The sequence below is a fragment of the Notamacropus eugenii genome, chromosome 2, assembly GCF_028372415.1.
Source record: "Notamacropus eugenii isolate mMacEug1 chromosome 2, mMacEug1.pri_v2, whole genome shotgun sequence".
Taxonomy (NCBI): Eukaryota; Metazoa; Chordata; class Mammalia; order Diprotodontia; family Macropodidae; genus Notamacropus; species Notamacropus eugenii.
In genome coordinates, this window is record NC_092873.1 from 93,576,240 (window position 1) to 93,599,906 (window position 23,667).

General features: G+C 40.5%; 1 protein-coding gene across 1 annotated transcript in view; it reads left to right on the forward strand.

Moving 5' to 3' along the window:
• Nucleotides 1-23,667, forward strand: part of PNPLA1 (patatin like domain 1, omega-hydroxyceramide transacylase) — a 73,911-nt gene that overhangs the window by 34,297 nt on the left and 15,947 nt on the right. Inside the window, exons 2-5 of the mRNA XM_072641908.1 lie at nucleotides 33-265; nucleotides 3,200-3,265; nucleotides 7,565-7,774; nucleotides 10,597-10,657. Of these exons, the coding sequence (XP_072498009.1) occupies nucleotides 33-265; nucleotides 3,200-3,265; nucleotides 7,565-7,774; nucleotides 10,597-10,657 (570 nt within the window). The remainder of the gene's footprint in view (nucleotides 1-32; nucleotides 266-3,199; nucleotides 3,266-7,564; nucleotides 7,775-10,596; nucleotides 10,658-23,667) is intronic.

The window sequence follows — 23,667 nt, forward strand, 5'->3', positions numbered from 1 at the left end:
GATGCTGATCACTCTTCCTGTTTCTGCCTTAGATGAGTATCTCAAAGTCTTAAATAGTGGTGTGGCTGAGGTCAGGAAATCCTTTCTGGGACCATTTTCGCCTTCCTGCAAGATGGTCCAGATGATGAAGAAGTTTCTTTACCGAGTCCTGCCTGAGGATTCCTACAAGTTGGCAACAGGAAGGCTCCATGTGGCCCTCACACGGGTGACAGATGGCGAGAACGTGGTGGTGTCTGAATTTACTTCCAAGGAAGAGCTCATTGAGGTAAAGGTGCTATATCCCTGGGGTTAGGTTGGAAGGTGGATTCTGATCAGATTTTTCCCAGGAAAGAAAGAGAGGGAATTTCCTGACTACTGGATTTTTCTTTTCTTTTCTTTTAATAAGCGTTTATTTTTCTCTTCCTCCCAACTCCTCCTATTGAAAAAAAACTGAAAGAGAAAAGCCTTCTAACAAATATAGTCTTTAAATATATCAAAAATAGAAGTTGGCTAAAGAACCAGAGAAACCATTCTCTTTAAAAAAAATTTCATTTCATTTGCATTTTAAATTAAAAAGCAGTTATTTTCTCTCAATCTCACCCCCTCTGGAAAAAAAAAGAAAAGAAAAAGAAAACTCCTGTAACAAATATGTACAATCAAGAAAAACAAATTTTGAAATTGTCTATCTCTAAACATGTATGTTTCATTTTCTTTCTTGAATCTATCACTTCTCTCTCTCTCTTAGAAGTTGGGTACATAATTCATCATCGGTCCTCTGAAATCATGGTTGGTCCTTGCATTACTCAGAGTTCTTTAAGTCTTTCACAGTTGTTGCTTTAAATGTTGTTATATAGATTCTGGTTTTTGCTTCCTTCATTCTGCATCAGTTTGTAGAGATCTTCCCAGGTCTCTCTTAAACCATTCCTTTCATCTTTACTTATGGTGCAATAGTATTCTATGATGTCCACATACTCCAATTTATTCAGCCATTCCCCCTAACTGATGTATATCCCTTTAATTGCCAGTTCTTTACCACTAAAAAAAGTTGTTATCAATATTTTTGTACGTATATAACCTTTCCCTCTTTCTTTGATCACTTTGGGGTAAGGAATTCCTATCCATCCACTCCGACATCCCAGTTTACTGAATCATGGTCAATTTCCACAAAATTTCTCATTGTTTTCATAAGACACTGAGGCCCAGAGAGGGTTCTGTGGTGCATTTATTTCTCTTGACCTTGGCTACAGTGCAGCTCCCCTGAAGAAACAGCCAGGGAGAAGAAGGCCCCTTCTCTCTCTCCCAGAGATATTTGTTAATGAGACTGAATTACTGCAGCCATAGGCTGCACTTTGCAAGAGACATGGTGAAATAGTGGGTAGAGGACAGAGTTTGGCATCAGAAAGACCTGGGTTGAGTTCCTGCCTCTGACACTGGCTCTGTGACCCTGGTTAAGCTTTTTTACCTCTGTTGTCTCCAGAATATAATATAGGTGAGTTGCCTGTATAAGTAGAGTAGTTTCTACAATGTAAGTTCCCTATACCAATGGAATCACAAACCTGGACCCCCTCCTCCCCCCAAAAAAACCCAATAATTGTCCTTGTGCTGAGTTCTTACTTAAACCAAAGTAAAACAATTATTACAGATATGTGGGGGGATAACAAAATGTACCAGTCATCTAAAATTACTCACATTTGAGCCTCATAATAACCCAGTGAGGTTAGGTGGCAGTTGGGTGGCCCAATGAATGGATCCAGCCCTACATCCACAGTTTGTTTTTAATGAAACAAAAATGGGGTCTTCCTTCACCCTACTTACTCCATTCCCCTCCATGGCCATGACTACACTATCCAGTCACCATCCATACTACATATAAAACTACAGAAAGGATGTGAACAGGAGTCATAGGGGAAGGTATGAGTATGTGGTGCCCATCGTTAGCCTTCCCTGATCTCCTCCCCTTTTGCCATAAAACAGAGTAGAAGAACAAAATGGCAGGTATTTGTTGAGCACCAGTCAACTAGTATTTGCTGAACACCTGGTTGCTGTGATGAAAACTCAGAGGACACTATATGCCAGGTTGAATCTGGACTTCATCCTATAGGTAGGTTTGTGGGTAGACAGGTGACATGATCACAGGAAAAGGCAGCAGGTGGTGGCTGGAAGGATTGGAGTGGGGCAGATGGTCCTCTGGATTAATGACTCCCTTTCCATCCTCTTTCCCCCAAAATAATTGGTTACTCCAGTTACTTCAAGGGAGTTGTGTTATCAATGATGTGGATACTCCCACTGCTCATGCATGTTTTCTCCTCTGATGTGATTCTTGTCCATGTCTTTCCTTTAAATCCCCCACAGAAGCTCCACCCAACATTTGGAGGATTTCTCTAGTTATTTTTCTTTTTAAAATTTTAATTTCTTTTAATTACATGTAAACAAAATTTTTTCATTTTTAAAAAATTTTGAGTTCCAAATTCTCTCCTCCCCCCTCAGAAGGCAAGCAATTTGATATAGATTATACATGTGCAGTTATGCAAAACATTTCCATATTAGCCCTGTTGCCAAAAACAATAAACAAAATACACGCACACAGATTAAAAAAAAAAGAATAATAAAGAGAGTTTTTAAAAAGCTTCTATCTACATCCATATGCCATTTGTTCTCTGGAGGTGGATGGCATTTTTCATCATAAGTCCTTTAGATCATTGAATGGCTAAGAATAGCTAAGTCATTGATAGTACAGTAGTACAGTTATATGTTATAATGTTCTCCTGGTTCTACTCATGTCACTTTGCATCAGTTCATCTAAATCGTTCCAGGTTTTTCTGAAAGCATTTTGCTCATTATTTCTTTCTTTTTTGCTGATTATTTCTTATACCACAGTAATCATGTACCACAACTTGTTCAGTCAACCCCAATTGATGGGCATCCCCTCCGATTATTTTCCAAGTCTTTGCCCTTCTAATTATTTTTGTATTTTATGAGACCAGGGCATCCCTCACTTCACCCATCTGTTATCCTTTTCCCTTTGTCTGTGACCTGCCTGTCTCTCTTTCTAGTCCTTGATTAATCTGTAAAATATGAGGGATGGACTATATGATCTCTAAGGTCTCTTTCAGCTCTGAATCCTGTCTTTTACTTGAATGCGCATCATCATTGGAAATATGCATCAGCCTGCTTATACTAACCATGAATCTTTCCATTGCCCTCTGGGCCCTCTCCATAGGCACTCTACTGCAGCTGTTTTATACCCGTGTACTGTGGTCTCATTCCACCAACTTACCGGGGTGTGGTGAGTACTCAAGCCTCAACACAGGAGGAGAGGTTGGGGAGAGGGAAAGTCAATGCTTTTAATAAGCATTTATTAAGAACCTAATTGTGTTCAGAGCACTGTGCTAGGTTCTGGGGGACATTATCATGAGGACTGATTTAGAGTTAGAAAGAAGTCTAAAAGACTATATAGTCTAACTCGGTCATTTTCCAGATAAACAAGCTAAGACTAAGAGAAGGCAAGGGATTCACTCACAGTACACAAACAGTTCCTTGCATTCATGAAGTGTTACATTCTGGTAGAGGGGTATGATGTAAAGACACAAAAAGGTAGCTGGCGGCTCAGTGTCTATAGTGTTGGGCCTGGAGTCAGGAAGACCTGAGTTCAAATCCAGTCTCAGACACCTATTAGCAGTGTGACCCCAAGCAAGTCAATTAACCTCTGCTTGCCTCAGTTTCCTCAACTGTAAAATGGAGGTATAAATAACACCTACTTCCCAGGATTGTTGTGAGGATCAAATGAGATTATAGTTATAATATGCTCAGCACAGTGCCTGGTGCATAACAGATGCTTCTCTCTTTGCAAATATCCATGATACAAAATAATACATAAGTGCCCAAGAGAGATTCAAACAAAGTACCATGTGAGGTGTGAAAGGTCATAATAGACTGGGTTAGTCAAGGAGGGCTTCATGGAGGAGGGAGCATTTGAGTTGGGTTTTGAAAGATGAATAAGAATTAATTAGATTAATTAATCAATCAATTAGCTTGGGGATACGGATGAAGATGTTTTATGAATAAGAAACTTAATGAGCAGAGTCATAGAGATGAGAAAGTTTGAGGTGTGTATAAGAGACTAAATAGTTCATTCTGGTGGAAGCATAAATGGGAAAAGTATGAGATAAGTTTGGTAAGGTAGTGTGGCTTTAGATTATGAAGGGCCTTGAATACCATGCTAAGGAACTTGGAGGCAATAGAGACCCGAGGATGCATGAAGCAATGGTATGCATGTGAAGGATGGTTTGCCAGGGAGATGGGAAAGAGGTTGTTATATTATTGTATTCAATTCTTAATAATATCAATAATGGTAATAATGGTGAGGGCTGGAGAAATAGAGGTACAGGAACTCCAAAACTGGAGTTCCTTGGGTTGACCATCTAGGAAAGAATTCATGGACTCAAGTATTGTTAAGGTCAAGGCAAAGATTTGTTATGCTTTTCAGTGGGCAAGAATTCTTAGGGAACTTGCAACCTTAGAAGGGTAAAGGTAAAGTTTATATAGGATATTGTATAGTAAAACTCATCAAATATGCTAACTAGGTGATTAAGGGCAGGATTAGGGAGTGGTTAAGGAGTGGTCAGTTGTTAAAGGAACATTCACTTTTAGAATCTACTGTATAGGTATTTTACCCAGAGTTCATCAGGAAATAGGCCGGGGGGGCTATCTGGAGGTGTGGTTTTAGGCCTGAAACATCACTAAGTCAACTAATGGTCAGGGCTGACTAAGGACTGCCAGACTGCTCTCATCAATATCTTGTTAGACAAGATGAATGTGAGGGAGTATATGTATGTCTAAGTTGAAGATACATATGATTGGTCAGTGAATAGTAAATGTAGTTATGAGCCAGTACACAGCCAGCTCAGCCAGTATACTGCTGGTTCAGACTAATAAGTTCTGTAGGTGTAGCTGTCTGTTGTATCAGGAAGGGAGATAATAGTTGTTGCTGGGACAGACTGTATTCTTGGGCTGGGAAGAAACTGCTTGGGATAGTGTTTTGAGGCTAGAGATTTTTAAAGAGAAATGTGATTTTAGAATTGGAGCCCAAGCACATGCCCCCAAGCACCCCGTCAATAATAGCTAGCATTTACGTAGTGCTTTAAGATTCAAAGAGTTTGACATTTTATCTCATGATCTTCCTACATATACTCCTATGAGGCAAAAGGAGTAGACAACATGACCCCTATTTACAAGTGAAGAAACTAAGGCCATGAGGGATAAAGTGACTTGTCAAGGTCATTCTGATGGTTCAGAGGTCTCCTGACTCCGAATCTAGTATTCTGTCCACTGTACCATGCTGAGAGAGCCAAGACTACTTGACAAGCTTTATTATTATTAATTATTATCATTTTGCTTAGCTAAGGCATTGCTATTTTTTTTTGACCTCATGGGAAGTCCTGGTCAAGTGACCTGCTAACAGGTGCCATTGATAAGTTCTTTCTCAGATGAGAAAGTTTCACTCAATTTATAGACAGCCTTTGGATGCAGACAAGAAAGGTCAAATTGAGGGGGGCATAGAGTAGAAAGGCAAATAAGGGACAGAATAGAATATTCTGGGAACAAGCAACATTCTTTTTGTTAAGAAAATCAATGACAGTACACACTGGGCAGATGCTTGCTATTGTTCTGCCTAAAGGCAGAAAATTTTCCCCTGGGAAAAGAAAGTTTCTCACCTGTCTTTCAGGGTAGCAAGAAATAGACTCTCCATTCCCCACTACAGAAATGTCAAACTGTCTGAAAGGAAAACAGAGCTAAGACAGGTCTAGAATCCTGATTCCCACCGAATACACTCCTGCCCACTCCCATCCTAATATCCCAACTAAAAATAAAAGCCTCTGTCTTTTTCAGATTTAAGGTTCTAGAATCCTTTCGCAGTAAAGAGAACAGTGTAGAGCTCTTGGGACCACCCTAATTAGTGAAGGTCTTCATTTAAATTGGAGAGTGTTCTCTCTGGGCTTAAAACACTCACCAACACCCACCTCTCATCAGGTCATAAACACAAATCAAGCCAATATTTTCATAGATGACAATGACTTCATAGTTTTCTCCCTCCCAGCTTTCTCCCTCCTATTTTCACAAGGGCCTCCTGGGGACAATGGCTTTCATCAAAGGAGTAAACTTATGAAAATGTACACCTTCTCTGGGAGATATTTGGGTGTGTGTTTTAGTACCAGCCCTACACCTAGAAGTGTGCTGGTAAAAGTTTAACAACCACTCAAAAAAATGCATATACTTGACACATACTGCCTTATTAACATTTTCTCCAGCACTTCTTAAGTCAAGATGATCCACAGAATAATAAACCAATCTTTGATTTGTATCATTTACTAATTTCTGAGGCATAAGTGCTCACATTGAAATTTTAATCATTGGCTCAAAGGAGCCAGTTAGAGCTGGCTCTAGCATCTCCCACCTTCCCCTCCCCAGGCAACATCCCATGGTATGGCTGGTCACATGTGGCCTGGAGGTCATCCATTGGTACCCAAAGGTCTAGTGTAAAGAGCAGTGGATTCGGAATCAGGTGCCTTGGATTCTGGTCCTGACTCTTACTAACTCACCTAGTGACCTTTGTCAAGTCATCTTCCTCATGTGAGCCTCAGTTGACTCATCTGTAAAATCAGGGAGTTGGATGAAATGACCTCTAACGTCCCTTTCAACATTAAATCTATGAGGATGATAAATTCTTGCGGGGTGTTCTCAGTACCTGTATTGATAGCTTAATTATACTAATAGCCTTAAGTAAATGCTTAATTACATCTACTATATTCCAATGGATACAAAGTAGATACTGAGAATGCAAAATTGAAACAAAGAATCTACATTCTCCTGGGAGGATAGAATATGTTCTTAGAAAAATAAATCCAGAACATGCACAAAATAAATTCAAAGTGATTTTGGGGGGCAGCGCTAACAACTGGGGGATGAGGAAAGGCCCCTTGCAGGAAGGCAAGAGACAATACTTGAATTGAATTTGGAAAGAAATTAAGGGTTCCAAACAGCAGAGTGAGGTGGGAGGGCACATCAGGAATAAGGGAGAGACGGTTTGAGTCATGTATGGAAAACGGAGAAGCCATTTTCAGTTGGAGGGTCGAGTGAGTGCCTAGGATTAATGTATAATCAGCCTGAAAAGAAGTTTGGAGCCAGATCATGAAGAACTCTAACTAATTGCCAAACAGGGAGATTAATGAGAGGGAGGGATTTGGAAGTGGAAGGCAGGGGCAGGATGTAGGTGAAACAAAGGAGGGGGAGAAAGAGTTAGTTTTCTATGTTATAGGTTCAAAAAATTAAGGACCTTTGACAAGGATAGTTTTGAGGGTCAGAAACCAGTGCTAGTTAGGAAACTTTGATGTAGATGGTCCCTAAGGCCCTACATAACTCTAACATTCTAGAATTCTACTATCTTTGAATGAAAAACTTCCTGGCACGTTCACCCAGGTATATTTCCAACGGTTCTTCTTTGCATTATCAATAACCAAAAAGAAATCAATAACCCCAAGTCCAACAAATATTCTTGTTCCCTTCTCCCTCCTACTTCCCAAAACAGAGGTATATTGATGGAGGTTTCACGGGAATGCAGCCATGCTCCTACTGGACAGACTCAATTACCATCTCAGCTTTCAGTGGCCAGCAAGACATTTGCCCTAGGGACTGCCCAGCTATCTTCCATGACTTCCAGCTATTCAACTGTACCTTCCAATTCTCCTTGGAGAATATTACCCGGATGACCCATGCACTCTTTCCCCCAGACCTGATGGTAAGTGGTAAGAGGTTATGTAGTCACTTTTTGAAGAGGATGGAGGGCTGCTCAGGATCATAGAGAGAGATTTAGAAGGGATCTCATCTAGTCTACCCTCCTTCCATTTTAGAGATGAGCAAACTGAGGGCCTAAGAGTACAAGTGACCTGCCCAAGACAGTAAATCAAGGGATTTGAATCCAAATCCAGTATGCTTTCTATCACAATGACTCTCTCTGGAGTTGGGGGCATTGGACTTGTGGTCAAAAGACTTAAGTTGGAATCTAGCTATACTGCTTACTACCAGTGCACCTTTGGATAAGTGACAACTTTCCTAGACTTCAGTTTACTCTTACGTACAATGAAAACTAGACAATCTCTAAGGTCCTTTGTGGCACCAGATTTTGTGACCTATGAAACAAATATGGAAATTGTGGAATTTGAGGGTTTGCTGAAGTCATGCAAATAACAGCAAAACAGTTTTGTGTTTATTTCTTTCTTCATGAATTTCCAGCAGAATCCTCTAAAATTTACCAGTCCCACATCTAGACAATACTTTTCTGGGGAGACATTGCACAGGGCTGGACTTACACATGAGCAGAGTAAGCAATTCAGTTCCATTCAAGCATTTGTTAAATGTTTACTATGTGCCAGGTACCGTGTTAGGCACTGAAGGGTACAAGGACAAAAATAGAACAGTTCTTGTCCTCAGAGAGCTTATATTCTATTAAGGGAGACTGCAAACAAGTACAAAACCAACATGAAGTAATTTCAAAAGGGAAAGACCATTAACAACTAGGAGGATCAGGAAAGGTCCATAAGCTATGAACCTGAGCTGTACTTTGAAGAAAATGAGAGATTCTTTGAAGCAGAGGTAAGAAGAGAGTATGTTCTAGGCAGAGAGGACAGCCTGTGCAAAGGCCTGGCAATAGGAGATGGGAAGCTACGTATACTCAACAGAGAGCAGGCTTGTTTGACTAGAATGATGAGTATGCAGAGATGAATAACAAGACTGGAAAGGGAGGTGGGAACCATTTCATGCCAAGCATGCCAAGCAGGAAAGTTTGCTCTTCACCCTAGAGGCAATGCAAAATGTTGAATGTTTTTGAGTAGGTGAGTGACATGGTCAGATTGTATTTAGTAATATCAGTTAGGTAACTATATGGGGGATGAACTGGAGAAAGGAGAGATGGGAAACAAGGATAGCAATCTGACTATTGACAGTGGTTTAAATGAAAGATGGCAGAGGCCCAAACTAGAGTACAGACAGAGTAGACATAAGAGATATGAGGCAGGTAAACTTACCCAAGAATTGGCAACTGATTGGATAATAGTGTGAGAACAAGGAAAAAGTCATGGATAACTTCAAGGCTGACACAAGAAGAGGTATCTTGGAAGAAATAGGGACATTTAAAAGGGGGATAGATTTTAAGGAAAGAAGGAGAAAACAAGCATTTACTAAGCACTTACTGTGTGCTGGGGGCAGCTAGGTGGTACAATGGATAGAGCTGGGCCTAGAATCAGGAAGAGTTGAGTTCAAATTTGGCCTCAGACACTTAGTAGCTGCATGACCCTAAACAAGTCACTTGACCCTCTTTGCCTCAGTTTCCTCATCTATTAAATGAGCTGGAGAAGGAAATGACAAGACACTCCAATATTTCTGTCAAGAAAACTTCAAATGGGGTCACAAAGTCTCAGACATGACTGAATAACAAAAATGTACCAAGCACTAAGCTAAGCAGTTTATAAATATTGGATCATTAGATCCTCACAATAACGCTGGGAGGCAAGTGCTATTAGTATCCCTACTTTACAGTTGCAGAAACTGAGGCAAACAGAGGTTAACAACTTGCCTAAAGTCACACAGGAAATTTCTAAGGTTCGATTTAAATTCAGGTCTTCCTAACTCCAGGTCCAGAGTTCTATCCACAGTGTCACTTAGCTGCAAAATTAGTTGCGCATTAGTTACATTTTAGACATCTTGAGTTTGAGATGCCTGTGGGACAGCAGATGTCAAGGTCTAGCTAGCCTTTGGTCATTGGGACTGAAGTTCAGGAGAGAGATTAGGACTGGATATAGAGAAATTTGAGTGATATCTGCAGAGAGATGCCAACTGAATGCATGTAGACTGATGAGGTCACCAAGGTAAAGAACACTTAGAGAGAGGAGAGGAAGACCCAGGATAGAGCTTGCGGTGAAGAAGGAGCCAGTGAATAAGAAGAGATTAAAGATGAGAGAAAGAGAGAGAACAACTAAGGGGAAGGTTCCTGGGGTAGGAGGATTCTAATCAAGAGTGCCATGTTGAAGGGTTAACCTAAGCTAGGAGGAAGACTACCTCTTCAGAGACAGCAGCAAAGGAGAAGGAAATGGAGGATGATGAGGACAGGTGTTTGGAGGTGTGGAATAAGAGAGATGAGGAAGTACACAGCAGATGTCTTTGATTTTCTTGTAAAGTTGGAGAAAAGGTCCTTGGTTGGGAGGAGGGGGGAAGATGGTAGTGTAGGAAGTTTGAGAAGATAGGAGAAGGGACTTGGAATATCATCTATGGAGAGTGTGACAGAATAGCAATCTAGGAAGAAAAAAGACTGTAATGGCTCAATTGAATTCAATGAGCATTTATTAAGCACCTACTGTATGTCAGGTGCTGTGTCAGGCACAAATGAAGCACTCCTTGCCCTCAAGGAGCTTATTTCTGCTGATCTAGTAGAGGGTAAAATTTTAACCCTTTCAGAGTTCTGAGGGAGGGAGGAAATAAGTCCCTCCTCCACCTTCTCTCCATAGCTCCCACTAGTATCCCAGGAGTGGGAGAAACAATGGCTTTTCATGGTATTTTTCTCCCCAGGCCCTGCATGAATACTACTACCGGGGATATCAGGACACAGTTTTATACTTGAAGAGGCTAAGTGAGTACTCTGGGGAGGGAGGAGATAAAAATAACAAAAATAATAGATAGCATGTACGTATCACTTTAAGGTTTGCAGAGTGCTTTATAATATTATAATTTTTATGTTATATTATAATATTTATAATATATAATATTATATATAATATATTATTATTATATTATATATAAATAATAAATATATAGTTATAATATTATAATTCATTTAACCCTCACAACAACCTTGGGAGGCAGGTGCAATTATTATCCCCATTTTACAGATGAGGAAATGGAGGTAGAGATGAAATGACTTGTCCAAGGTCACACAGTGTCTAAAGCTGGATTTGAACTCAGCTCTCCCTGATTCTAGGTCCAACACTCTAATTGCTCTGCCCCCTAGGGACCTCCTTCCATTGGCCAGCTAGCTTTTGCTTAAGCATCTCCAGTGGTTGGGGATCTATTATCCCAAGGGATCTTTGAAAAGTTACATGGAGGGGTTGAACAAAGAAATTCATCTCCAAAAGCATTTAAACTCATGTTTCACTGTGATGGTTGGGAATCATGGTATTCTAGTTAACAAAACATTCTTGTGAACTGACAGTCACTATGATGAACCCAAAAAAGAACACTTACTCTGAAATTGTTGGACCGAGGTCCAAATCCTTCCTCTGATATCTGTACCGATGATTCTCAGATTTGACTTTCAAACTCCAGCTGACACCTGAAACTGGATGTCCAGCAGACATCATATATAACCTCAATATGTCCAAAGCAAAACTCGTTATCTCTCCCCCAAAACCTTTCCTCCATTAGTTTGTAAACTCTTCGAGGGATGGAACTTTTCCCCTTTTTCTCTTGTGTTGTCAGCGCTTAGCAGTTTGTTCAGTCATTTTCAGTTTTGTCCAGCTTCATGACTCCATTTGGGCTTTTCTTGGCAAGGATACTGGAGGGGTCTGTCCTTTCCTTCTCCAACTCATTTTACAGATGAGGAAACTGAGGCAGACAGGGTAGTGCCTGACATAAAATTGTTTATTATTCGATTGCTTCCTGTGTGACCTTGGGCAAGTCACTCATCTGGGACTGCCTAGGTCTCAGTTTCCTCATTTGTAAAATGAACCAATGAGACTAGATGACTTCTGAGATCATCTAAATCTATGATCTGGGATCAAGTTTAGGAAAGACTGAATAGTCCAGTTTGGCTAGAGCATAAGGAAAAAATACAAGAGTATGGTGAGAGAAGGCTCAAAGTCTTGAAGGTGATGCTGAATTTTTAACATTCATTGTTTAAATACAGAGTGTTGAGTTCCAAATTCTATTCCCCTTCTCCAGAGGGTAAGCAATGCGATATAGGTTATACATGTGCAATCATGTAAGATTCGTTATGCTTGGCCCAAGAGGAGCAGAACTGGAAGAAATGAGTGGGAAGTGATGAGAAATTCATTGTGATGCCTTGTAAGGAACAATTTTCTATTTCTTTCTTTTCGGAGTCACTTAACCCTGACTACCTCCAAAAAGAAAGAAAGATAAAATTGTTCCTTACAAGGCAATCACACAGCTAGTAAGTGTCTGAGGCTGCATTTGAAGTGACTCCAGCACTCTATCCATTGTGCTGCCTAGCTACTTCTAAGGGACAGCTTTCTAATAAAGCCATCCCAAACTAGATCAGGTTGCCTTGGGAGGCGGAAAACTCCCTATTACTGAAGGTCTTTCCATAGAAGGCAGGACAAGAATGATGTCTTGTCAAAGACTGTATATTTAGAAATGGGGGCAGCTAGGTGGTACAGTAGATAGAGCACCAGTGCAGGAGTCAGAAGGACCTGAGTTCAAAATCTCACCTCAGACACTTGACACTCACTAGCTGTGTGACCTTAGGTAAGTCACTTAACTCCAATTGCTTCATCCTCAGTCATCTCCAGTCATCCTGATGAATATCTGCTTACTGGATTCAGATGGCTTGGTAGGAGAAGTGAGGCTGGTGACCTGCACAGCCCTCCCTTACTCAAAACAAAGTCAAGTGCAAGTCATGTTATTATTTCTCTGATGGCATGGTCTTCTTCGGTAATGAAGGATGAACACATATTTAGAAATAGATGATCTCAGAGATCATTCAATCCAACCCCCTCATTTTATAATTGAGGAAACTGATGTCCAGATGGCTTAGGCAACTCACCCAGGGTCCCTTAGGCAATGTTATAGACTAGATTTGAAGCCAGGTTCTGACTCCAAATCCATCATCCTTTCTGCTAAAGCTGAGGTTCTCAAAGCTTGATTTGGGGACCCTTGGGAGTCCATGAGGGCCAAACTATTTTAATAATATGAAGATGTTTTAATTTTTAAAATGGTAAATATCTATAGATAGAATCCACATGAACAGAAACTTTTTTGGGGTTGTTTTTTAATTTTTTAAGAGTGTTACAAGGTCCAGAGACAAAAAGTTTGAAAACCTACAGAGGTTCCCAAAGTGGGGTATACCACCCCAGGAGGTGCACTGGAATGATCCAGGGGGACAATAGTAGCCTCAGGTGCAATTGGGGGATGTTGAATAAAAATAAGGAAAGAGTGGAAGCATAAGGAGAGAAGAAAAGATAAGAAAATTTTGAAAAGCCATTTGTGTATGTTTCATCTGTTGTATAACAGAGTTAAAATTGTAGTGATTAAATTATTTTCCAAATAAACACACTACATACAAGTTACAACCAATCAGTGGTCAAGTCGGCTGACAGGTCTTAATAAGCAAGTGTTGGCAAGTAGCATGTGTGCATTGTCAGGAAGTCAAGCATGCATTGTCAGGAATATGTATGTGTAATGACTTGTTTGCAGTACAATACTATATGGTTACATGAGGCAATACTATACAGTTACATGATGCAATATTGCATCATCAAAATTTCAATACAGGAAAAAACCCATAAATTTAAAATAAATTATTAAATTTAAGATATGTCATTTAAAAACATTTTATATATTTTTAAATGATGTAAATTTTTTAAAAAAAACATTAAAGGGTTAAATAAAATAGATTTTTTTTTTTTTGAAAAGGGGTCAGTAAGCCAAACAAGTTTGGGAACCTCTGCACTAGACCATGGACTGGTAGGTGGTGCCATAGAGCATAAAGTGCCAGGACTGAAGTTAGAAGGATTTGTCTTCTTCAATTCCAGTCTGGCCTGAGACACTTACTAGCTGCACAACCCTGGACAAGTCACTTCACCTTGTTTGCCTCAGTTTCCTCTCCTGTAAAATGAGCAGGAGAAGGAAATGGCAAATTACTTCTTTGCCAAGAAAACTCCACAAAGAGTTACTAAGGGTCACAAAGAGTCAGACAAGACTGAAATGACTGAACACACTAGACCATATTGGACTCTGTGTTGTTTGGGTGAATCCTGTACTTCAAACTTCTGAGGTCCCCTTCAGTTGTGATATCCTACACTTCTCTGAGCAGGCTAAACTTGGTTCCTTCCAGACTCCCAAGGCTGGGATGAGTATCATCATGGTGGGCCAGGATTTCTCAGGTTCTAGCTACTATGACCAAGAGCTAGTTGGCTATTGCTATAGAGGAGACAAATTGCCATTGGTGCTCACATACTGTACCTAGATCCATTCTTTCCTCAGACCAAAAGAATGGGAATGGTGCAACCCAAAGCCTCACACCCAGAGATAATTCATGTTTGAGAGCAGGCATGACTGAAGAGTCAAGTGCTGGAAATGGCCCTGCCCCAGCGTAGTATCATCAAAGCTTCAGTCTGACCCTATATTTAGACATTTAGAAGGATATTTTTTCACCTTTGCCCTACTCCTCCCTTCTAAAGTGATCTTGGACAGGTATTTTTCCTGTTGCCAATTCATCCATCTTCTCCACCCTCAGTCTCCATCAGTGAGATCTCTTTGCCACAGGGAGGATCCTCTCTATCCTAACATTCCTGAAGACATATATCCCCTTTCCTGGAGATGTTCTTTCCTTTTCATGACATTGGCCCTGGAAATAGCTTTAACTTAATGTTATGTCCACTGCATTATCTCAGAGACATGCCAGAGTCATCTGGACAATTCTGTAGTCACAAGATTAGAGATTTAGAGCTAGAACGTATATTCAAGGTCTTTGAGTTCATCACTGTGCCTCATTTTACAAATAAAGAAACTGAACCCCAAAGACCTTACATGCCTTGCCCAAGGTTAGACAACAAGCAAGGCAAGACTCAGATTCTGCCCTTACTGACACCATGTTTGATCCTCTTTCCACCTCACCATGTTGCCTCTGAATCAACTGACAGTTCATATTTTCAAACTAGATCCAAACCTCCATTCTTTACCTGAATCACATGGAGGGATGAAGGAAGAACCAACAGGTCATCACCTTTCATATCCAGCAAAATCCTCGGTAATTAAGATGCTCAAGCGGCTGGTTAATTGGAATTAGGAGAAACTAAGTGTTAACACAACTCTTCCCCATAAGATTTAGAGTTGAAAGATTCTGTAGTCCAGCCTTCTCATTTTATAGATGACCTTGGTTTGCCCAAGGTCACACAGTTAATAAGTAGAAGACAGGATTTGAACTCAGGTCCTTTAAATCCACATTCAGTGTTCCATTGCTCTATTCTGCTTTACTTTAACCCATTTGGGATATATAGATAGATAGATAGATAGATAGATAGATAGATAGATAGATAGATAGATATAGATAGATAGATAGATAGATAGATAGATAGATAGATAGATAGATAGATATTTGCAAGGCATATTGTCCTACTTTCTTGCCTTAGTTTGTAGAATATGGGTGGGGAGGAGACATATGTCTTCTTGGACATAGAAACAGTTTAAGAATTGAACCATCTTGTTCAGTTATTTTTTAGTCATGTCTGACTCTTCATGAGCTTTCTTGGCATTGGGGTTTTCTTGGCAAAGATATGGTAGTGGTTTGCCATTTCCATCTCTAGCTCATTTTACAGATAAGAAAACTGAGGCAAACAGGATGAACTGACTTTCCCAAAGTCACACAGCTAGTAAGTGTCTGAGGACAGATATAAACTCAGGAAGATGAGTTTTCCTGACTCCAGACCTGGTGGTCTATCCACTGAGTCATCATCTTAAGAACATTGAAAAAGATCATTGAGAAACCCAGGAACTTAAACTCGAATTTATGACATCTTAGAGAGGGAAAGACTCTTAGATGCTTACCTGAAAGGAGAATCTCATCTACAACAGTGAATCCCAGAGAGAGAGTCAGCCTTTAGAGGCACCTTAGAATCAAGGTGACATGGATTCATGTCCTGTAGTGGATACAGACTTACTTAACCTGTCAGGCATCCCTAGGCAATTCTCTAAAGCTCTAGAACAGTTGCCAATAATTTGTTATGGTAGAAATTTCTACTGGGCTGAGTGCCCTGAATGGGCCTAAACTAGATTAAAATGTAATGGGGAAATATTTAACCAAATAAAAATACAATAAAATATGGATAATATTGATATGTGGTTTTCTAAGTCATCATGAGGCCCACAGGGATCTTCATGTCTGGTTTATTGGTCCCCATTTCTATTTGAGTTTGACACCACTGTTCTATAGCAATGAGATGTCATTGTTTGTCTTTGAGAATTAAGGCTGAACAAAACCTGAGGGAATAAAAGGTCTCATTAACATTGACACATAGACCTACAGTTAGAAGGGACCTTACAGATTGACCAGTTCAGCCTTCATATGTAGCAGATGAAGAAATTGGGGCCCAGAATGGGGTTGTGATTTTCCCAAGTTTACATGGCTAATAGATAAGTGGTAAAGCTCAGCCAGGAGCTTTGTCTTTGATTATAATAATAATTGTTAGGGTTTATACAGTGCTTTAAGGTTTGCAAAGTTCTTTACATCTGAATCTTGTTTTATCCTCATAATCTACCTGGGAGGTAGGTGTTAGTACCTTCATTTTACAGAGGAGGAAACTGAGGTAGAGGTTAAGTAACTTGCCTGGGATCACATAGCTATTAAGTTTCTGAGGCTGGATTAAAGCTCTGGCCTTCCTCACTCTAGGTCTAGTGTTCTAACTAATGCGCCACTAGCTGCCTCTTCCCATTGGCAAGCTAGCCTCTGTTTGAGCACTTCTAATGACTGGGGACCAATTACCTCAAACAGTTGTTTCGTTGTTGGACAGCTGTGATTAAAAGGAAGTTTCTCCATACCTTCCAGCCATTGGGCTCAGTTCTACCTTTTGGGGTCAAAAGCAAATCCGATGATTCCATGGGCTAACCACTCAGATACTTAATGTGAATTTCATTTGTCTTTTTCAAGTTAAGCATCTCTAGTTCCTTCAACAGATCATCTTATGGTCAGCTAGTCAGTCAATTAGCATTTATTAAGTGCCTACTCTGTGTCAGGCACAATGCTAAGCACTAAGGATACAAAGAAAGGCAAAAGACAGTCCCTGTCCTCAAGGAGCCTCTAGCCATGCAGTTGCACCACATTAACAGAGATCAGGAAAGGCTGCTTTTAGAAGATGAGACTTGAAGGAAGCTGGGAGAATTAGGTGATCTCAATCCAATTCCCTTTAAAGACTGGTTATTCTCTTCTGGACCTGCATGTTCCTCCTAAAATGTGTCACCCAGAATGCAATAATAATAAAAGTTACCATATACATGGCATGTTAACTTTTGTAAAACAATTTACATTGGATTCTTACAACAACTTTGTGAGGTAGGTTCTTTTATTATTCTCATTTTGCCGATGAAGAAACTGAAGTAGAAAGAAGTCAAGAGACTTGCCCAGGGTCACATACTAATGATTCAAGGCTGGATTTGAATTCGAATTTTCCTAACTCCAAGCTCAACATTCTATCTATCTACCTATCTCCTAATACTTTAACATGCCACATGGCAAACCTCCCAAGAAAAAAATTTAACAATGAATGAATGAAAAATATATTTTTAGGGGCAGCTACTTGGTATAGTGGATAGAGCACCAGCCCTCGAGTCAGGGAAAGCTGAGTTCAAATCCAGCTTCAGATACTTACTAGCTGTGTGACCCTGGGCAAGTCACTTCACCCTGATTGCCTCAATAATAAAAAAAAATAAATGAAAAAGCATTTTTTAAACACTCACTGTGTGCCAGGCATTGTGCCAACTTCTTGGGATACAAATACAAAAAGCAAGACAGTCCTTGTCCTCTACATTATATTCCAATAGGAGAACACAGCACATATAGGAGAATTGTAGCTAGGAAAGGGAAGGACTTTTGGTATGGGAAGTCACAGGATAATAAGTAGTCACAAGACAATTGATCAGCACTCCCTTTCCAGGAGGTAGATTTGATTCAGTTACTATTCTAGTACCAAGAGATAGAAAAGAAGTGGTATGAGAGTGCCAGTCAGGATAACAGCATCATGGCAAAAATATAGCTAGAATGTAGCATGGCGGGTCTGTGCCAGCTGCGTAGGGGAGCTCCCACCCATCAGGAGACCTCTGCTCAACTGTGGGGGAGCTGGAGGACCAGTGGGAGGTGGAAGGTGGAGGGAGGAGGGGAAGACATCTTTTCTCTTTGGGAGAGGACCCTTTTCTGTGCTCCACGACTCAGACACTCAGGGGACTGCTTTATCTGGAGCAGCACCACAAGGTGTCATACTCCTTCCCTGGAGAATTTTAAGAATAAGGTAAATACCAGTCTCTGAACATGAAACCAGCTCCAAAAGCCTGGGATTCTGTTGCCTTGCCTTGATACAACATACTTTCCTAATCAGGGATTCTGCTTCTGTTGTTGGTGGACACATTTCCCCCTAGTGGTGGAAAAGCGACAGGCCTCTCCAAATCGAGACTACAGAATTGTTTTCCAATTGGGAAGAACACAAAGGAATATTAAAGCTCCTAGAAGAGTAACTGAATCAAATCTACCTCCTGGAAAGAGTGTGTTGGTCAATTGTCCTGTGACCCTACTCAACATTAATGACCACAGTCATAGATCATAAATTTAGAAGGTACTTTGGAGAACACCTAATTCAGCCCCCTCATTTTGCAGCTGAGATCCAGAAAGATTAAGAGATTTTTGAAAGGTCACCCAAGAAACTTAAAATCTAATCTTCCATTTTCCTACAGTATTCCTTATAATATAATATAATATAGTCTTCCTATGGCTTCAGCAGATTAACTCCCTGATGGTGAAAGTGGCAAAGATGTCAATTTAGGATTGATGCCAGGAAAGACTTCTTTCGTTAAATAAGAAAGAGTTGCATTGATTGGCGTTGGGTTCTTCTGAAGAGGAAGTCTTCAAGCAGAGGTTGAATGACTGCTTTTCTGGGAACTGTATAGTGGGGGTTCCTTTCATGTATGACTTGAACTAAAGGGCCGAAGGAGGTCCCTTCCAATTCCCCAAATCGGTGATTCTTTGAGATTAAAGAGTGTTCGTGTTGTTTTGAGCAGTTTAGTTTGGAGCTACTAAGATCAAATTCCTTCCTTTTAGGGAAGAAGGTTAGGGAGACAGCTGGAAGTGATGGGAAGGGCTCTCCTGACCTTGGACTAATTCTACGTCACTACTCCTCCTTGCTGCTTTCAGAACTCTGACTGATGTTCCATTAACATGGATGTCATTGCTTTTGATGAGACACCAATAGGAACTATGTATGGAGTCTAGAAAATATAGACTCCTGGTTCATCCCCCTAAGTAAGTTTTACAATTAATAAAAATGATCATATCAGCAATTAGATATTAACTATAACAGTAATAATAATAGAATAATTTTTTATCATGTATCATACTATAATATGATAATAGTCATATTAATTAGAATGATTAATTAGCATTAAGCTATAATTAATAATTTTTAATTATTCAGATGAAATAGCACCTCATCCTATCCACACCCACCCACAGTGAAATTTCACCAGAAAAATATCTCTTTTTGTTCTTCTTCAGATACTTTCCATTGGTTCCCTGATACTTGTGATTTATTCACAAAGACTTTGGGTCTCCAATTTGGGGTCAAGATTTAAATCACAAAGACCCTTGGAAGAGAGAACACAGCCATTTACAATACTGAGGTTAGCTTTTGAGGGTGAGGGGGGCTTACTGGATTTGGGAGATTAGGCAGCTGGGAATAAGGAAAGTGAAGAAAGGATAGATTAGATGCTTGAAAGATAAGTTTAGCAGACTCTACAGTTTTTGCTAAGGTCCTCTATCTAAGCTGGGAAAGAAAGCGGATATAGACATTGCATTTAAAACTATAAGAATGATCCTCAGCTCTGTGGCTACATAAAAACAGGTGGCAGGCCAGATTTTGCTATTGGGTCACAGTTTTTTGACCCTATAAGCAGTAACTCTGTGAGAGAGTAGCTTATCACCTGCTGGGGGACCCTCACAGAGAGCCATTTATCTATGAAAAGCGTTAGACTTTGGGTCTAAGGCAGGAGACCTGGGTTTTGGCAGTAATTCAGTCTCTTAGTAGCTGTGGCATCATGGACAAATCACTGAAACTCACCAACCTGTTCAACAATAATTTATTAAGCTCTTATTATGTGCCAGGCATGCTATTAGGCATGGAGAAGGTGAGTGTGTGTGTGTGTGTGTGTGTGTGTGTGTGTGTGTGTGCAAGTGCGGGGGTGGAGGGTGAATGCAAAGAATAAAAGTTCCTGCTCTCAAGGAGCTAATAGTCTGTAAAAAAAAAATTTTGAGCCTGGGTCTCCTAATTCCCCCAAGTTGGAAGTACAGGGGTAATTATAAAGCATGTGTAAGAAAACTAACAATTGGGAGGGGAAGAGGAAGTAATTAGGAAACCATAATGTCATAGATTTCACGCCAGAATTAAATTGAACCCTCTGTTTTCTACATAGGAAACTGGGGACTAAACAGGTCAGGTGATTTACCCAAGGCCATGCACATAGTAAGTAGCAGAGCCATATCAGGGCTTCTGACTCTAGATCCAAGGGACCCTCCATGGCATCGCACAGGTTTCTCATATAGGAGACAACCCTGAGCTATGCTTTGAAGAATACTAGGAGTTCAGTACACCAGACACTTATTATGAGTCTGCCTAGAGTCAGGAAGACTCATTTTCCTGTGTTCAAATCTGGTTTCAGACCCTTCATAGCCATGAAGGCAGGTCACTTAACCCTGTCTGCCTCGGTTTCCTCATCTGTAAAATGGACTGGAGAACACAACAGCAAACCACTCTAGTATCTTTGCCAAGAAAACCCCAAATGGGGTCGTGAAGAGATGGACATGATTGAAAAACAACACCACCAACAAGCAAAGTCCCGTGCTGGTGTGGAAGTGGGAAAAGGCCTGAGTCCCACTTTCTGACTTCAAGGAGCTTGTAGAGTAGGGGACACAAGATATACATAAAAAAAACTTCAGTAGGATAAATATGGGGAATTTATAGGATAACAGCATCATTTTCAAGCGGGAAGGGGCCTGAGAGGCCATCAAGTTAATTTTAGGTGAGGAAATGGAGGCCGTGAGTAACTTGTATGCACACACACGATGCACACATGTAATAAACATGCACACATGTAATAAACATGCACACATGTAATAAACACGCACACATGTGTGTGCATGTAAGAAACATGCAATACGTGTACACATGGAACAAACATGCACGCACGCAATAAACATGCACACACATGTAATAAGCATGCATACATGCAATAAACATACACACATGTAGCATACATTCACACACGTGCACACACATGTAATAACCATGCGGACACGTGTACATAAGTGCAATAAACGCGGGCACATGTAATAAGCACGCACACACGTGCACACACATGTAACAAACATGCACACATAAACGTACATGCACATGTAATAAGCATGTATACATGCGATAACCACACGCACACATGTAGTAACCGTGCACACATGTAATATGCGTGCATACATGCGATAACTGTACACACATGTAACAAACATGCACACACATGTAATAAGCATGCATACACATGCAACAAACACACATGTAACAAACACGTGCACACATGTGCTAAGCGTGCACACATGTAACAAACACGTGCACACATGTGCTAAGCGTGCACACATGTAACAAACATACGCGCACATGTGCTAAGCATGCACACATGTAACAAACACGCGCGCACATGTGCTAAGCATGCACACATGTAATGAGCGTGCACACATGTAATATGCGCGCACACGCACGCACACACATGCAATAAGCGTGTATACATGCGATAACAGCGCACACATGCAATAACAGCGCACAGACATGCAACAAACACGCACACATGTAATAAGCGTGCACACACATGTAACAAACATGCACACACATGTAATAAGCATGCATACATGCGATAACCGTGCACACGCAACAAACACGCACACACGTAATAAGCATGCATACACATGCAACAAACACACATGTAACAAACACGCGCACACATGTGCTAAGCGTGCACACATGTAACAAACACGTGCACACATGTGCTAAGCGTGCACACATGTAAAAAGCATGCGCGCACATGTGCTAAGCATGCACACATGTAATGAGCGTGCACACATGTAATATGCGCGCACACGCACGCACACACATGCAATAAGCGTGCATACATGCGATAACAGCGCACACATGCAATAACAGTGCACAGACATGCAACAAACACGCACACATGTAATAAGCGTGCACACACATGTAACAAACATGCACACACATGTAATAAGCATGCATACATGCGATAACCGTGCACACATGTAACAGACATGCACACACATGCACACACATGCAATAAGCACGCGCACACGTGCACACATGTAATACGCTTGAACACAATCTATAACCGTGCACACACATAACAAACATGCACACACATGTAATAAGCGTGCATACACGCGATAACAGTGCACACATGCAATAAGCATGCACACGCAACAACCGTGCACACACATGTAACAAGCACACGCACACGCTTATTACATGTGTGCATGCTTATTGCGCTGTGTGCATGTCTGTTGCATGCGATATACATGTGCACACACATGTAATAACCATGCACACACATGTAGTATGCGTGCATATACATATTCACACACACAAAATATACACATATATATGCACATATACATATACACAGTTATATGCATATACATGTCTATATATGCACATACATGCATACAAGTATACATACCCATGCACATGCATGCACACACATATACATGTATGTACACACATACACGTACACCCATATGCATGTGTATATATGTCATATATAGTAAGTGTTGTTCAGTTGTTTCAGTTGGACCTGTGAGAAAAGATTCATTTGACCCCTCCTCTATTCCAATAGGCATTAAACAGTTTGATATTTTACACAAATGATATTACATAATTAGATAAGATAAGTTCTTATAGTAGGCCATTATAATGGACCTCACAATTTAATGTAATGTTCACTACTTGATTGGTAGTTATGAAGATCACTTGCACAGCCACAAGAATGCTAACAGATATCTCCATCCTCTTTTACTCACATTCCACGTCCAACACCATGGGTAGGATGCCTTGATTCTTTGGAAAGTCCCCCAGTTTATTTTTTGTACATCTGAACCACTCTCTCTCATGTAGCACGAGCAGGTGACTATCTTAAGATCACTTGGTGGAGATGCCCCTTGCTTCACCCAACCCGTGACCCCCCTACTGATATACCATATTTTGGATGATACATCATATTTGGCACTCAAGAGCAAGGTCTATCAAATAATGAGATTCTGTATTTTACTATGCTTCTTTCGTATATTTGGATGTTGAACCCTATAACAACAAGGTCCAAGGGACCACAGGCATCTCAGATTGTGAGGAAGATCTGAGGTCCACTTCATTAGAGGACACCGTGAATCATTTAATAAAGTACCATTGCCTCAGAGGTCCGCTTCAGTTTTTTAGGTTTGACAGTTTAAATCCACAAGTCTAATTTTTCATGACCCTCTTTGGGGTTTTCTTGGCTGACATACTGGAGTGGTTAGCCATTTCTTTCTCCAGCACATTTTACGAATGAGGAAACTGAGGCAAACAGGATTAAGTGACTTGCTCAGGGTCACATAGCTAATAAGTG